The 17397-nt window shown below is 53.2% G+C and overlaps 1 protein-coding gene across 2 annotated transcripts in view; it reads right to left on the bottom strand.

Annotated features, from left to right (window-relative positions):
• Positions 1–12486, bottom strand: part of DOC2B (double C2 domain beta) — a 28978-nt gene extending 16492 nt beyond the window's left edge. For both annotated transcript variants that reach the window (XM_071765562.1, XM_071765563.1), the window contains exons 1-5: positions 12391–12486; positions 12026–12166; positions 11241–11368; positions 10476–11004; positions 943–1022 (exon numbers count right to left, since the gene is read on the bottom strand). In XM_071765562.1, coding sequence (XP_071621663.1) covers positions 943–1022; positions 10476–10806 — 411 coding nt within the window. In that variant the 5' untranslated portion in view covers positions 10807–11004; positions 11241–11368; positions 12026–12166; positions 12391–12486. The remainder of the gene's footprint in view (positions 1–942; positions 1023–10475; positions 11005–11240; positions 11369–12025; positions 12167–12390) is intronic.
• Positions 12487–17397: the final 4911 nt, after the last annotated feature.

Here is a 17397-nt window from a genome sequence, read left to right as displayed (position 1 = left end):
CAGGAGCAGCTCCAGCTCTGCTCAGGCAGAAGTCCCCACATTTGTCCCCATCACTGCTTGAGGTCTTATTCCAGTTGGGGAAAGCCCTGGGGTGGGGATGTGGATTCCTTTCACACTGGGGCCTGGGGTGGGGGAACAAATGAGGCAGCTGGGAGAGGAGCATCCCATGAAGGCAAACAAGTGTGGGCTGATCCTCTGGGGGCTCAGCTCACAGCCCATTCCCCTGCAGTTTCTCCTGTCTTCTGCTAAAAGCCCTCCAACCCCAGGTCTACAGGGACTTAGGTCTTCTATGAACCCACTGTGCTGGCCTGGAGCCTTCACTGCTCTGGTGCCTGTGGTGGGTGAAGCAGAGAAGAACCCAGAAGCACTGTCTGCAGCCCCACAGGCAGAATCAGGACCTCTGCTTTCGCTCCAAAATGTGCAAAAAAAAACCCAAAACCAACCCCAAACCCTAATTACTTCAGTCATGCAGCCAGCAAAGGCGTAGAGGCAGAGCACTTTGTGATCAGCAGCATTTAAAAGAACCATTTCTAAAGTGACAGCTGATCCCAGCATCAAGAGAACGACAGCACTGGGCTGGGTGCTTTTCTATAAAGCCTCAATAGTGCAACCACCTCATCACGGGGATGAGCAGATGTCTCCATCCTGCTGGAAATGCCCTGAAAGCCAGGGATGAAGGGAAGGAGAGGGCAGAATCAGGATCACCGTGGAGCTGGCAAAGGGATGGCCACAGTGGGGACACCAGAGCCCTGGGTGCAACCTGGGGTTGGGTGGGGGACACCTGGCTGTGCCCATGTGCTGCTCTCACTGCTGCATTTTCTTGGCACAGCTGCAGCACCTGGCTGGCCTCGTGGGGTTTGGCAGGGCTCTGGTGGCCCCGTGGTGCAGGACAAGGGTGGGCAGGTCCAGGCACAGTCAGTCCTTGCTGTTCACACACCCTACCTTGGCTTTATTGATGGTGCAGTGCAGGGCATTGTTTTCTTGATCATAGAGCAAGCTGAAATCCAGAGTCCCCAGAGTGGCTGCAAAAGAGAAAAAGATGTTATTAACCTGCAGGGCCCAGCAAGCACCAGCTCTTCTTCCTCGAAGCACAAAAGGAGAGGATGAAGATGATAAAGCAATGGCTGCAGGAGTTATAAAACAGGAAAGTGTCCTCCTGTGAGCCCTGTTTTGAAATGGGGCTTCCTGCTGGGAAGCTGGTGGCCATCCCCACCTTCAGCACAGCCCTGGGAGAGCAGGGAGAGGGATGAATGGCTACAGCCAGCACAGAGGCTTCTCCTCCATGGGCTCTCACATGGGTCCTCCCCATCTGCCAGCAGCCCCACCACAGCCAGCAGCTTCCCATCCTCCAGGAGCTGATGGATCCTCTCCAGGAAGGTGCAGGCATGGCCAAGCCCAGCTGTGGGCACATCCCCTCCCTTCCAGTCCTGCTGGCATTCCCAGATCTCCTATTTGTATATTGACACCTTCAAACAAATGAGCCACCAATGGGATCCCTTCCCAGCTCCAATTTGGCTGCAAACTGTAAATTAAATCCAGAGAGAATTGAAATACTCTTATGGGTAAGATGAAAAACACCAACAGCTTCTAATCAGAGCAGTGTCCCCATATGGCATCTGCATCCCAGGAACAGCAGCTCCTGGGATGGGACTGCAGGGAAGGGGCAGGAGAGCAGAACAAACCAGAAGAGCCTCAGCAGCAAAAGTACATTAGGTCTGAGAAAATCTTTCCCTTTGGATGATCTGAGCAAGTCGTGCTAAATCAAAGCAGAGGAAAAGCCTTAAGAAGACACATTTTCCAAAGACATGCTTTAACCTTCTCCAAGGCTCCCAGATCCCATTTACACACCAAAGCCTGGAATCAGAGAAGCAGCTCCCCTGGCACAGCTTTTCCTACCACCAGCCCTAAACTTCCAAGGGTGACTCTGGACCTGGCAACCCCCACTTTTCCATGCCCCCCTTCCCAAAAAGGCCTTGCCACCATGCAGCATCCCACCACTGTTTCCAAGGTAACTGCACCTCCCCACCACACACAGGTTCAGAGCAGGGGGAAAAAAAATAAATATATATATTCCAAAATAAAAACTAGGACAATTTTGCTTAATATCAAAGCAGGGGTTGCTGCCCACGGGGGGTAACTTAGACAAACTTTATGGTAGGAATTAAGGTGCTTGTTGTTTTTTTTTCCCCAGCATCAACAGCCTCTGCAGCAAGGCACCCCAGGAGGCAGCAGATATTCATGGGACTGAAACATTCTTGCTGCAATTTCACAGTGATCTTTCAGTCCAAACACGAGTGAGCTACAGGTTTGCCTGTTAGCAAATAAAAATCATTGCTCCGGAGCAAATACTTTGCCTTCAAAGCAGAGCAAATATGCAGAGAGATTTCTGCTGGAATAAATGTACCCCCCTCCCTTGCTCTGGAGTAATTTCATGGCACATTAGCTCCTGGTTTAGGTAAGTCACAAATAGGTGGGGTTTACCTGGGCTCAGGCACGATGGATGCAGCACAGGGTGAAGCCAAACCTGCAACACTTTGTGTGTCATTTCAGGATTTGGCCCAAATGGGCAATTCCAGAGCAATTCCAGAGCCTCCTCCACATCAGACAAGGAGGAAGAAAACTCAGTGGTGTCCCAGGGTGCTGGAGGCTGCATGGCCCCTGCCCCACGGGGACATCACTGCCTTGTCCAGCAGTGCCAGGGCACCAAGCCAGGTTCAGCACAGCCCATCCTGCCAGGGTGGGTGTAGCAGGGGCTGCAGAGCAGAGGGGTGAGAGGCAAAGCAGCAAAACTCAGCAAATCTGCCTTTTCCTTGGAGAGGGGAAGCTGAAGCCTCCGCTCCTCATTTCCACCTGCCCTTTAATCAGCTGCTTCCTGCCCTCCACACATCAAGCTGTTATTTTATTTTTATCACAGAAGGGGGCCTGTGGCTTAGCCTGCTGGATCTGGCGATTTATAAAACAAATGCATATATAATAAACAAATATATATAAGAAATATTAATACATATATAAAACTAAGGTTCTGGTGCTGGTGGTCCATGAGCACACCTCGAGCATCTTCCTCTCACCTCTGGGAGGGCAGGGATGGGGGTGAATGGTTCTCCCCAGCCCTGTCAGGCTCTGTCCCCAGCCCTGGAGGGGTTTTCCTCTAAACAAGGACACTTTGTGCTGCCAGTGAGTGAGTCTCAGCTCCCCAGGAAGGGTCAGCCTGCAGCAGAAGGAGGTGGAAACATCAGCAGAAGGTGCTGTGCTAATTGACTGGTCCCGGGGTTGCTGGGGGGCCTGAGGAGATGGCAGGAGACCTCTTCCAGCTGAAGAGCTCCGTGCAGGACCCAGCCCAGTGCTCCTGAAGTGGGGAGCACCCCAAGTGAGCAGCAAAACACCAGCATGGGTCTCACTGCTCTCACCCCTCCTGCAAACACACCCATCCCTGGCTCTGGGAATCCCAGCATCTCCAACCAGCAGGATCATGCCCAGAACCTCCAGCAGCCCCTCGGGACCCTCTGCAAATCAGCCCAATCACCCTTTTTTGATTGCCTTCCCCCTCCCACCCCTCCTGGCAGCTGAGATGCAACTCGATTGTGCTCTTAATTAGGGGAGCCAGTGCCTAAAAAAGAAAAGGGCAGCAATTAGACCGGAAGCGCTGTTCCTAGACGTATTTAACTCGACTGGGTTGTTCTGAACACTGCCCTCTAATCACACAGGCTGCAAATAAAAAAATAAAAAAACATAAATAAACGTCTTTGTCAGGCATTACAAAGGCAGCTTTGCGCTCTCCGGGCAGCAGGCAGGATGGATCATTATTATTATTACAATTATTCTGCTCCAATGATAAAATACCCATTAGGAGAGCTGAACTCATTAGCAGGTTCTGACCCTCCGTCCTCTCCAGGAGTTGGGAGAGATTGATGGGAAGGTGCTGGCCAGGGGCCACGTTAAACGTGGGCTTGAAAAAAGGAAAATCAATCTGACTTGCAGAGGAATGCACAGGCCCCTTCTCCCACTGACCTTTGGGTGTTTTGATTCATTCAGCAGGCCCCAAAAAAAAAACATTATTAGAGGCCAGAATAATCAGCAGATGCATCTCGAGGCTTAGCCGCGGGACAGGAGCCGGCGGGCAGCCCGGTGCCCTGGCACAGCACCCTGCTTGGTGGAGTTGGCAGAAATTGTTCCTTGCTGACATTTCCCATCAGTGCCCAGGGTGACGGGGAGAGGCTGAAGTAGCTTCTATTTATACCCATGAGGTGAAAGGCAAAACACAAGGATAAATCCTGGCTCCTCTCCCTTTCCCAGCCCTTGTCCTTGCAGCCCACGTGCCCACGCGGGGTGGCAGATCTCATCCCTTGGTGGCCTGGGACACCCCACAGAGAAGAGTTTTTCATCCCAAGAGATGCTCAAAACATGGAAGAGGCACCAGCACTTGCAGCAACAAGCCTCAGAGGAAGGAACCTGAGAGAGCTCCTTACCTTCCAAAGTCAGGGAACCTTTCTGCCATTAGAAAGCCCAGCAAGGCCCTGTGCTGAGAGAAATTGAGGTGTGCACAAAAAAAAAAAATAATAAAAAACCCAACAAACCACACTATAGAACTAATTAAAAAGAAGTCCAAAAGCCTTAAGTCCCTCTGCTTATCAGCATTGCTGCTCCCAAGATAATCTGCTCATGGATTTTGTGCCAGGGAGATCAGAGTGGAGCAGTAAAAAGGACTGCTGGGGATTGTCTGGATTAGCTCTCCCTTACAGAAAGCAGAGGTTCAGTAACCTTCAGACTGGGTATTTTTTAATGCACTATAAAAGATAGGCACCTATTCTTCCGTTGCTTTAATTTTCCTCTGCAATGGAGATAATTTTAAAGGTCCTCAAAGGCACCAAGTAATTCTGTGCACTTACAGCCCCATGGAAAATGTTGGTAAATGATTCCTCGGGAGGAATATAAATTATTTCTCACCATTTCCAAGCAGGGCTGCTGAAGATGGCTCTGGCAGGTGGCTGCATGTTCTCTGGCTTCTCTGGGTGGGGCAGCACCTGGTCCAGGTCCAGTAGCACACGATGGGGCAGCTTGAGGACTGATTCCTTCCCTGCCCCATGTGGGAACTGATCCCTGAAACCCCTGGTCCCAGTTGGCAGCATCGTGGGACTCTGCTCCATTGCTAGAGGCAGGGTAGGACATTCCCAATCCCACATAAAAACCCATAAGGGACCAGATCCAACACACAGGCAGGAGACTTTCCTTCCTCAGGAGCTCCACAGACCTGGCTGGCTGAATTCAGCAGGACTGGGGGTGAGAAGGAAGCACAACTTTCCATTCTTGCAACAGATCCCTGCCTTGTCATGGGTTTTTTGTTTAAAATCTATGGCATTTATTTTTTCTTCATTTTGGAGACACAGTGCCAGCCCCTGGTAAGCTCTGGAGAAAGGAGCTGGTTCTTTGTGAGGCTGGTTGATGGATGCTCATCAGCTCTTCTGTCTTCTCCAGGAGGAGTGTTCAGAGCAACATTTATCTGCTCAGAACAGTTCAGAGATGCAATTATGTTTTACAGCACTAAATGGTCCCTGATGTCAGCAGCAATTAGACTTTCAGCAATTTCAATTTAGAGATGGCCTTCAAATATCTCCCTCTCTTTTCCTCTAATGAAATACAGTCTTGCAATTAACAACCCCCCAAAATTGCCTTCAGTGTTAAATACAAAGATGAAAGATCTGGGAACCCCCTTGGGCTTAAGCCTGTTGGAGGAAGGGGTGTCAGGGAGGGGATGAGGGTGGCAGAGCTGCTGCTGAGCATCATCCCCCTCCTGCAGGCCAGAACCAGAAGAATCACAGGTTGGAAAAGACCTTTAAGATCACTGAGTCCAAGCATGAAGGTGAAGGCTGGAATTGCTGCTGGGGAGGGAGGAAGCTGGGCAGGAGGAGGGCCCCTCATTAACCAGCAGCTGCTTGGCTCCTTCATTAGCAGAGATGCTGGAGGCCACAGCCCATATGCTCCTTTCAACACTGAAGGCTCCTGGGAGGACCAGGAGCACAGAGATTCCACCTGGACCAGCAGGAAAAGGTGAGATTTCACCCCCCACCACAGCACCTTCCTGAAATCTGGGTATCCCATGGGAAAGCAGGTAGGGGATAATCCAAATCACCCCATTAGCACCCTACATCTCCCCAGGGTCATCCTCCAGTGATGCCCTGAAACCTCAGGTTTGCTACTGCCCTGTACACATTTCTTTGGAGTAGGCAGCTGGGGTCAAGCTTGGTTGAAAAAAACACACTCCAGGCTCTGCTGAAATCAGCAGTGGTTTTGTTTGGTTTCCTGAGTTAAAAAAAAAAAAAAAAAATTAAAAAAAAAAATTCTTCTTTTGGCCTTATCTGGATTGAAAAGACGATTCAAAGGTTATAAATAGCAGTGGCAGCATATGCTAAGGAGCTGCATTTCAGAAGTAAATATCCTCAGATTTTTCAATGCACATCTCCCCTCCTCCTCCTCTCTGGCCAAAAGTATTGCCAGGTGATTTGCAGACCCTGAACCCTTTAAGACCTTTGCTCTTCTTTACACCTTTAATCAGCCAGTAAATAATATCTGCATGATGGCTGGGCCTGCCTAATTATCTTCTCTGCTTAAAATTAGAGTCTTCCTAAATAATTTCTGTGGTGTTGCTTTCAGAGGCATCACAAGAAGCCCTGCACCAGTACTACTCTCAGCTGTAGTTTGAAGAAGTTGCTTTTATGTTGCTTTGCAGCTCAGGACCTTGCCAGCCTGCTCCTCCCAGGAGTGAATTTCCAGAACTGGCTGGATTTGTGTACAGATAAACAGCCCCAGAGCACCTGCAGGAACAGGAATGGGGCAGCTCTTCCAGAAACCTCCTGCCAAGTGGAAGGTGTCCCTGCCCGTCCAAGGAGTTTGGAACTCAGTGATCTTTAAGGTTCCTTCCAACCCAAACCAGTCTGAGATTCTGTGATGAGATGAAACACCAGCTCCAGGCTGCCTCCCCATCACCCTGGAGAGGGGAGGGAGGAAACTCCAGCACTGTTCCTATCCTTACTCCAAAGCCAAACTCCAGGGAATGGAGCATTTCTCCAAGGGCTAGAAATGTGCACATGAGAGGAGAATTATGGCAGCTCCCTCCAGTGCTGTCCCCTGGTGAGAGCAGCCAGGACACTGCTCCCCCAGAGGGACCACATTCCTACCCCTGTGCTGCTGGTACAGAGATTTCAGAGACCTTTCCAAATCTGCCAGGCACAAATTCAGGTTGGTGCTGGGGAGGGGAACACTCAGTCACCTCCAGGAGCAGGGATCTGGCTGGAACCAGGGGAGAAGGGAGGAAAAACCCAGCTCCTCACAGGTGGCACATTGCCACCTAGCTGGCATTTGCTTATTTTTCTTGGGAACCAAGTTCCCCCAGCAGTGTGCTGGGTGGGAACCATCCCTGGTGGCTGGGGACCCCAGGAGACAGGGGACTGCTGCTGTCACCAAGCACCAGCCAGGGGAAGCAAAGAGGAGGGGGGTGTCCCCAAGGAGTAGGAGTGAATCCCTTCTTCCCATCCCCAAATCCCTACTGGTCCTCTCAGCTCACAGAAGATGCCAGCACTGGTCCTGCAGCAGAGCTGGGACAGAGGGGGCACAGGGCAGTCTCAAGTCCCTCTCCCAGGGGTGTCCCAAAGGCCCTGGTGCCACCATGACCCTGCCAATCCTCACAGCTTGGCTGCTGGCAGAGCTGAGGGGACAGTCTGGCTCCAGGCAATTCCCAGTGCTCCCAGGGCCAAGCCCCAGTGTCTCTGCTCATTATCTGCTCCATCAGGTCCCCAGCTCTGCCTGCTCCCTGCCACTTGCTGCATTCAGCAGGCTGCTTAGGGCTGCCCCATGGGGACCACACTTGTTTTCTTTGGCACCTCCACACCTTCCCTGAGCACTGCAGTGCCCTGAGCCCTGGCCTCAGCCCCATGGGTCCCCAGACATTGACTGGAGCCCCTGCATCAGCCTCCTGGTGACTGCTGTCACCTGCTTGGGGTGAACACCTAGGTCAGCCAAGCCCCTGCCACCCCACCAGACCTTGGCCAGGTCCCTGCCATCTCTGTACTGGTCCCATCTGGACCCAGCTCTGGTCTGGTATCCATCCCCATACCACCCTGCAGTGCTGTGGTGACAGAGCAACATCTCCCTCTCACCCATCAGCTGCTGGAAACCCAGAAACACCTCAGGCAGGAACCATGACAAGGGGAAACCCAGACAAATGCTGCATTTATTTCTCCAGGCAGGGGCAGCTCTACTCCTCCTACCCAGCCAGCACCATGGCTTTGGTGTTAGGGGAGGGAAACCCACAGACAGATGGGACAAATGAGAACCATCCTCTCCTCATCCTCTTCATGGATCCTGCCGTGGCAAAATCCCTCTCCCCATACTTCTCCAGGGGCTGTGCTGGGAACATCTCTGGGGAGGGAGGCAAGACACACTCCTGCCCAGCAAGCACCCAGTGCTGCACCCAGGCTCCACCACCATTCCCAGTGTCTCCAGAGGGACCTGACACCACCTAACACTGTCCTGCCATGCAGTCAGAGAGGTTCCCCAGAGTCAATTTAGTGCAGGTGACTAATGCAGCAGCCCTGAATCACCCCCTGGGAACACGGGCAGCTGAAAGATGCTTCCCAGCACAGTTGATGGCTCAAGTCAGGCTGCACAAATCCCCTCCCAGCTCCTGCCTGGGAAACGGGGCCAGCAAGCCCTTGTCTGGCTTTGAGACTTGGCTGTTAAATATGGAGGAGTGACAGTCTCATCCTGCACATTTATGCCAAGCAGTGCCCTGAAAGCAGCTGGGGCCATCCTGTGCTGTCCCCAGAGATGTGACACTCACAGCAGTCCCACCTCCCCACTCTGCTGCTGTGCCTTTGCCAGCTGAAAACCCACTGCATCTGGCAAAAGAGCCTCAGCAGTTTGCCTGACACCTGTTACGTTGTGAGAAACACTTCCTAACACCAGGCAGGGTGAGACAAACACCCCCTGGACCCTGGCACCGAGCAGAGACACTTCCAGCACCGCCAGCAGGGCTGGAGGCAGAAGGCAGCACACTGAGCAACATCCCCATCAGTCACCCCGTGAAAAGTGCTGCACCCCAGAGCCCTGAGCACTTCATCTCCCTCACACACCCCCGGCCCCTGCAGCCCAGTTGCTCCCATTCCTATCGCTGGGATAAGCAAAGATGATCTAATAATTAGAGCAGCAAATAACCCAAATCGGGTTAAAGTCACTGTAACTGCCTGGCTGGGACTAACACAGCTTAGCAGAGATGTTCTCCCCAGAGCACAGCAGCTCTCACCTCCTCCAGAGAGAGCATGACCCCAGCACCAGGGCAGGGAGAGAGGGAGCATCAGTTTGGGGCTTGCAGCCAGAGCTGGGGGTGGTCAGCAGGCAGAGGAGAGCAGGGGGGCTGGCCATGCCCCTTGCAGCCATCCCAGCCCTTTGGGGAGCTCCAGGGTCTGGCACAGATGGCAGCAGCCCAGCACCTGGCAGGCAGGCACTGAGACAGGGCTGTGACATTTTGCACAGGGAAAGCCACCGCCTGCCCGGCGCTGGGCCGTAAACAGCTCAGCCTCCTCCTCCTCCTCCCCCCCAGGACGAGCAGGCAGCCCTGCTCAGCACCACTGACTTCCCTCCCTTGGCATCTCCTGGCTTCCAACTTTGTGCAGGATCAGACCCTGGGCTGATCAGACCTTGTGCTGTCACCTACCTCAAGGGAAGCAGCACTACCCCAGCCACTGCCAGAGCCAGACAGCAGCTGCTTTGCAGCCTCTGAGCTCCCCCGAGCTGGGTGGGAAGGACATTTTTGGGTGGGGAGGGGTTAAACCTCACTGCAAACACCTGCATCTACCAGAATCAAAGCCTTCTGTTCAAACCCACCCCACCACCACCTCCGTAGGATTCGTGCAGGGCTCTGTCTGCAGCTGGAGAGTGAGGAATGACACGCTGGAGTTTGCCGAGGGAGAGGGCAGAGATTTCCCCGGGGATGTCATTCCAAACAAACCTCCCTGCTCTGGAGCTGGGTGATGCTGGAGCGTATCTCCAGCTGATCAGCAGGGTGGCTGGAGCAGGCTGCACCACCCAGATGGATTATCTGAAGGGTCTGAGCCTGGCTGGCAGCCTTCAGAGGCAAGGAGCCGAGCAGGGATGAGGCAGAGAAGTGCAGCAACCACAACGGCAAAGCCCAGCAACTGGTGGCTCTTGGGAGACTTCCCCAGTTTGGGATCAGCGTCCAGCTTGGCTGCAGCAGGGACACTCCCAGGGCCTCCCTGCACCGGGGCCGTGCTGTGACAGCCTCCCTGGATGGACCAGAGGGCTTGGCACTGCTGCACCATAATCCCAGGGATGGACAACACGATCAGGAGCCGGGAAGGGCGCACAGCTCGGGCAGTAAGGTGGGAAGGGGGGATGACACCAGCCCTAAGACCCACCCTCACCCCCAGCACCCTCCAAACTCCCACAGCAACTTAGCGACTCACTGCAGTCGTCGGACTCGTAGCCCTCGGGGTCCACCACCTCCTCGGGTGCTTGGCACTTGGCTGGCTGCTCGGCGGGCGTCGTCCCGTACGCCCCAAAAAGCTGATCCACGTCCTCATCCTCCTCCCGGGGGGCCTCAGCGGGGCTGACCGAGGGCTGAGTGACAGCGGGGCGCAGGGCACCGCTGCGGCCGACGGCGGCGGGGAGCCCGCGGGGGAAGCGGGGGAAGTAGTCGGAGATCTGCTTGATGGGCTTGATGGGGCCGGGGCAGACGTCAATAGCCATGTGCTCCTGGATACTTATGGTCGTTTTCTCTCCTTTTCGGAGTGTCATGCATGCGGCTCTTGGCGCCAAGCTCCCCCCGGAGAAGCCCGGACCGTGGGATCCGTCGAGTTTCCACCGGGAGGAAGCTGGGGGGAGGGAGGCGAGAGGGAGATGCTCCGGCGGGCACCTTAGGTGGTTCTCACACTCTGAGCCTCACGCATGCTGCTGCCGCCGGCTCTCGCACGGCCCCTGCTCCTGCCAGCGCTGCTGTGAATAAGGGAGCGAGAGGGAGAGACGGATAAGAGGCAGGGGGTGGGCTCTCGGGTGATGTCACCAGCTAGCAACAAAGCGGCACCCGGCAGCGGAGGAATGAGGGCTGTGGCCAGCCTGTCGCCCCGGCCACACGGCCAGGCCAGCCCCCTGCCCCTTCCCCGGTGAAGCCACGCCGTGCCCGGGCTGGGGGGAGAAGGGGGGAGCCGAGCAGAAGTTGGGTATAAGCTCACCTCCTTGTGCTCCTTCACCCCATCTCGCTCCCAACGCGGGATGGGTCCTCACCAGACCTCTCCGGAGGGGGGAAGGTCACGGCGTGGTGCCAGCAGCCACCGTCCTGTTGTGTCACATCCCTGGTGCCCTGTGGAGAGGGAAACTGAGTTGTCCCAGCCCAAGGGGTCGTGGCAGCCCCCGTGGTCTCCTGGCCGGCGGGGAGATGCTGTGCTGCATGCTGAGCACGCAGCCTGCTCCTACACCCACCCCAAATGCTGCTCCCAGGGGCAGCCCCGATCTGGCACCCTCAGCAATGTCCCTTCTGGAGCTGGCACCCTCAGCAATGTCCCTTCTGGAGCTGGCACCCTCAGCAATGTCCCCTCTGGAGCTGCCTGCAGCCTCTGGGGCTGGGAACACAGCAGGGACTGAAGCAACACATGGCTCTTGCTCCCAGCCCAGCCAGCACAGGGGGATGCAGCAGGTGAAGAAGCATCAATGAGGAGCAAGGAATGGGCTGGGCTGGGGCCACAGCCAACGAGGCCACGCTCAGCACTCCCCAGCAGCCCTGCCAAGCATGGGCAGGGGCCTGTCACCTGCCAGGAAGGGGACAGGCTCCCTGCCAGCCTGCCCCAGGATCCCTGGTGAATGCTAAGCTGTGGTTTGATCTCGAACTGATGTTTTTACCTAATCTCCTTCTGTCTTCAAATCAATAAATCTGTGATTCCATGAGCTACTGAACTGGGATTTTGAGCAAGGAACAGACATGCTGTGAGAACATCATGGAAAATGATGCACAGAAACTCACCCAGCTCAGGAAAATGTGTCCCCAGTGCAGACTTTCTGCTGGCTTAGGTGCAGTGGGTCTGGGGTGAAGCTGGGACACACTGGGTGTGCTTGTCACCCACCGCTGTGTCAGGCTGATCCCAGCTGGTACCACCAGGTAAACCTGACAACACACAGAACCTGTATCAATGCATACAGAAGTGCAGGCTGGCATGCAGATGTCTATTAAAAATAAAGCTCAGTTCTTTGGAGAGAATTTTCCTCCAAAACCCAGCAAAATGACACCCAACCTTTTCCTCTAACGAAGAAGTCAATTTTAAATTCAGATTTTGGTAAATGTTAATGAACTTCCCTGACTGCTGACACACTGACACCAGGCAAACTAACCTAATTTACTTCTCACCAGGGAAGCAAACATTCTCTTCTGAAGCATCCAAACTTGTCATCCCACAGTACCCTGACATGCTGCACATGGATGCTCTAATGACCTGGGACAACAGGAGCAGATCAGCCCAGGACAGTTCAACCCTCTTCCCATATCCAAAGACCCCTCATATATTCATTCAGATGGGAATGGCACCTACTTCACATTTGTCTGCTTGGGAGCTGAGAACCTTGCTGGTGGCAGGATGATGAGAGCTGCCTCTGGGCATGGAGCAGCCTGGATGTGCTCATCCAATACAGGCTCCATCTTTGGGTGCAGCATCCAGGATGCAGTGTGGACTCCAGCAGAACGAAGCTAAAATTGGGCCCGATGCCCAGAAAATTGCAGCAATTCCCTCTGAGAAAGGGCAAATAAATAAATAAATAAAATTAAGTTATGTACGAGAGCCAAATGTCATTATTATCATTACAAAAGCATCTCTCATATTTCAAATGTTTCCTCACAGAGCACAAGACACGAGCAGCTCAGGATGGGTTTTAGAGGTCAGAGTATCATGGCTCTGGGAATTAAGGTGAGTTTCTGAGCTCTGCCTTCTCCCTTGTTGTGCAGCACCCCAAAAGCTGCCCTGCCCTGCTGACAGGGGATGCTCAGCTCAGCCAGGGCTGCAGAGGGGCACAGTGCACACAGGGACCAGACTAATGACAGAGCTGAAGCAGACAAACTCCCTGCTGTGAGGACAGGACTGGCCCTCAGAGGAGACCCTGTCCCCAAACCTTATAGACTGAAAGCAACAAAACCAAGATTTACTTCTAATAACCCAGATGGGACTTTCTAGTCCCTCAGGGATCCCAAGCTGAAGGTGTCTGGAGCCTTTCCTTAGCTTTTAATAAGTCCCAAAGCAGCTTGGTTTTGATAAACCTCTGTTTCCCACCTTCTGTAGGCTTCCTCCTGGCCCTGCAGAACCAGAGGCTGCAACACCCAAGCTGCACAGCCCAATATTTACTGAGGGCTCCCCAGATGTGCCCAGGGTTGGCAGCACAACCAGGCACCAAGCACTGGCATGGCATTGATGCATGACAACATGGGAGGTAAAAGGGACAAAAATAGTCAGGCTGTGAGACAAAAGCAGGGCTTGGAGATATAAAGCCAGTTTCCAGGTAAAGCTTTTAATTCCCACCGTCTGTCTAATGCCCTGGAATGTGACTCTGTTTGATCCCTCACTCTGTCAGGGTGATTCAGAGCTCCTGCAGAGCCCACACACCAGCCCTTTGTTTTCCAGAAACAGGGAACACTGGTGGAAAGAGGGGCCACAGCTTGAATCACAGAATCACAGAATTTTCAGGGTTGGGAAGAACCTTTAAGATCACCCAGTTCCAATCCCCCTGCCATGGGCAGGGACACCCTCCCCACTGGATCAGGTTGCTCAGAGCCATCATGGGGCTGCTTTCAGGGCTTTTCAGGGCTCTGCAGGGGGACATCCCATTCCTGCAGGGAGGGAGGACACCCTCTAGAGAAGGTAAAGGTGTCCATCACGGAGTTCAAAGCAGGGACAGGATGATGGGAAGAGCACATTGTCCCTGTCACCAGCCATGTCTCCTGCCAGAGGTGTGCACAGGTTGTGACAAAATCCTGAGGCTCAGCACACCTGACACTGCACTCCAGCAGCTTCTTCTGAGGTGCAACAGAGAAGTTTAGCTGCTCACCTAGGGTGAAGGCACGGGCTGGTGTGCCAAAAGCATCCCATAATGAGAGCTGAGACACAGGCTGCAGGAACCATCACTCCAACTCCATCTCAGGCTCAGAAAAGCATCCTGACTCAGGACAGCCTAGACTTAAATATAAATGTTGCCCTGAACAGGGGCACAAGCACCCCTGGAAGAAAGATTTGTGGCACTAACTCACCCCGTGCCCTGAGCAGAGCCAGGCAGCAGCTCAGCCTCCTCCTGTGACCAAGGAGCCACCCTGCTGGTGCTACACAAGTGGGTGAACAGCAGGAGCATTCCTACAGCAAACAGCACAGCAGCACATAGATTAAACATCCATCCAAAAAGGTACAGGCTGTCCTCAGGACACACTGAACCAAACTTGGTTCAAACGCACACCTGCAAATTCTGCCATCGGGTTACTCCAGTTTCAAATGAAAAAGAACAGGGACTGTTTCTAGTTTTATCAATTCCTTTCCAAATGAAAAGTACAGCAGCAGATCTGCAACATCCCCATCACTTACCAGAGATTCAGTGACTGACCCACCAGTTCTTTATTTCATACTCTGTCAGCTCAAACCCAAAGGATCTCACAGAAATCCTCCCCTCTGCTGCTGCCTCAAGAGTGCACAGCAAGGTGATGCCAAAACCTTTTTTTGGAGGAATTTCCTCTAGATCTCACACCCCCTTAAACTCAGGGAGATCCACTGCAGGTTGGGAGCAGGGAGGTTTGACAGTCACCCAAGAAAGTGACACAAAGCAGCACCAGCATCAGCCTGTACAGTCCTAGCTTGCTTTTTGCTTTTTCCTGACCATTTTTAAGCCACAGCAAGTACCCACAGCCTTAGGCATGAGAAGGTGCCAGCAGATACCACCAGCTCAACCTGGCTGCAGGGGCAGGAACAGGGATACCCACACTGCCACCACCAGTGCTCCTGGAAGAGTCCCCTCCATCCCTGTGGGGTGAGTTGGGACCTACATTATCTCCAGTCCACCCTGCTGTTAGGTATGAATATAGCTTTCTTCTTCAAGTGAGCTTAGCTCCAGCCTGGCTGTGAGCATGGGAAGGGGGTTAATTGAAAAGCAACATGTGCCTTATTCCTTGGCTCGTGCAAGATTCTCTCTCCTGGCTGAGGCACAGATACCAGCAACTCCTCTCCCTGAAAGATCTCTGCCCTCCATGGCTGCTGAACCTTGGCTGAGCCCACTGAGTGCACTGCAGACCCTCCCTGCTTTAACAGCATTTGCATTTGCTAAATAAAGCTATAATTATAATGATAACTTGGAAACTTGGTTAAATAATCCTGAGAGGCTTACTCCAGGCTGTGCTGATAAAGGCTCCCCAGCAGTGCCCACAGTGCACCCCTGGGCCCCACTGCTCTCACCAGAGGAATAAAATCTGAGGTTATCTGTGCTCAAACAGGACCTGCTAACAACCATCATTTGACCAGATTTAACCAGCAATTACTAGCTGTGAACAAAATCACTGTGGTAAAATACAGCCCACACTCTATTAGGAAGCAGACACAAACAAACCCTTTCAGGAAGCCACACAAAGGGCAAATGCCAGCAAGAAAGAACCCTCTGCCCCTCAAAATATTGCCTGAGGGTCCCAGAGACCTCATGAAACACCCAACTAGTGGCAGGAGTGGATGGTGTCCTCCTCCTCAGCACTGTGATACCCACAGATGGACCTGCAAGGGACCTTCCAAGAGGAGAGGAGGAGGCAGGGAGGCATCTGGTCTCTGTGCATCTTCAGTGCCACTCAGGATGGGCCCAGAATAGCTAAACTTTTGGTAGGGGCTGATGTTTAATCTGTAGCATATGTTGCCATTTCCATGTGAATCCCAAAATAGTTGGCGTTTTGTGTTTTGGGTTTGGTTTGGTTTTTTTTTTTTTTAATTATAATGCACAGTTTTTTTGGAGTCCTGTGAAATGTCTGCTCTCCTGTTTGGGGAGGGAACATTCTGTGCCTCTGCACCCTGACCTCCCATTTGCAACACACCAGCCACCTGCAAATCAACTGGAGTAGAAAATCAGATGCTGTAAATATCAGCATTGTGGAGCACATATTAAAAACACACCAGGTCACCCAGGGTGGGTTCTGTGCACAGTGAGACTGGGGACAACTGGGAGAAAACAACTGAATGGTGCACAAGAGGAGGGTGAGCTGCTCCTGAGCATCACTGCCCTGCACCTGCCTCTTGAGATGGAAGATAAAGTCAGCAGGGCCAGGCAGCCCCACAGATGCACAAGCACCCACTGCTCCCCAAACCCATGGGAGAGCAGAGGCAGCCCCCCCATCCCATGCACTCAGCTCACCTGCATCCCTGGGGCTGCTCTGGAGGCTTTTGGGAGTCTCCCAATGGCAGAGATGGGAAGGACCATGATGGGAAGAGCCATGAGTTCCCCACATCAGCAGGCAGCAGCACCCAGCTCATCCTGCAGGGTTAGAGATGGGGGATGGTTTGGGTTCACCCTGGATGGAAACACATCCCTGCTCCTCATTGGGGTATCCCCACCCCACTGCCCTGCCAGCACCCACCAGAGGAAACAGAATTTGTAGGAGAAGAGGGGCCAGGGCAGCCCTGGGGAAAGCAGGACCCTGAGCAAGATTTTGGGACACAGCACTGAGATATTTTGTGAGGAATCAGCCTTTTCTCACTTTTCCCTGTTACTTCCCCTCGTGGTCTTCAGGTTCCTCCTAACCCCAGAGCCTTAGCAGGTGTTTGCCACTGCCAGACCAAGAGAAACCCCTTTCTCACATGGTGCTGGCTCTTCTTATGTGTCTCAAAGCTGAACCCAGATCCAAGCCCTTGCATTCAAGAGAGGGGAGAGTTCTGCAGAGCATCAACTCTTATTAGGCTAATTTTATCTGCTCTCAGTGCCTCTCTGAGCTGGAGTCAGTGTCCTCTGAGATTATCCAGCCGACTTGTTTTAGCAGTTTTACCCTGCTTTTACCTCTTCCCTTCCCAACAGTTTCCCAGCTGCTGCAGGAGATTGACAACATCACTTCTCAAGACTTTCCAGGCAGGCAGGAAAAACAGCCCAGTATTCATTCTGCAGCAGCACCTTACCCTCCAGGGGCTGGAACATGCAGTGAGCAGTGTCCAGCCCAGCACCACTGTCCTGGGGAGATGCACTGGGGTTGGGCACCACTGCATCCCACACATCCACGTTCCAAAGATGTCCAGAAAGAGAGTTAACATCAGCATTTAGGGCCTGGTCCTGTTGCCATGGAAATTGATAGACTTTCTGCTCACATTTTGGTGGGAGGAGGCATGTCAGGAGTCACCACCAGCTTTC

This window comes from Heliangelus exortis, chromosome 21 (assembly GCF_036169615.1).
Source record: "Heliangelus exortis chromosome 21, bHelExo1.hap1, whole genome shotgun sequence".
NCBI classification, from domain to species: domain Eukaryota; kingdom Metazoa; phylum Chordata; class Aves; order Apodiformes; family Trochilidae; genus Heliangelus; species Heliangelus exortis.
The sequence above is the reverse complement of the archived record's forward strand: the minus strand, read 5'-3'. Positions and strand labels throughout refer to the sequence as shown.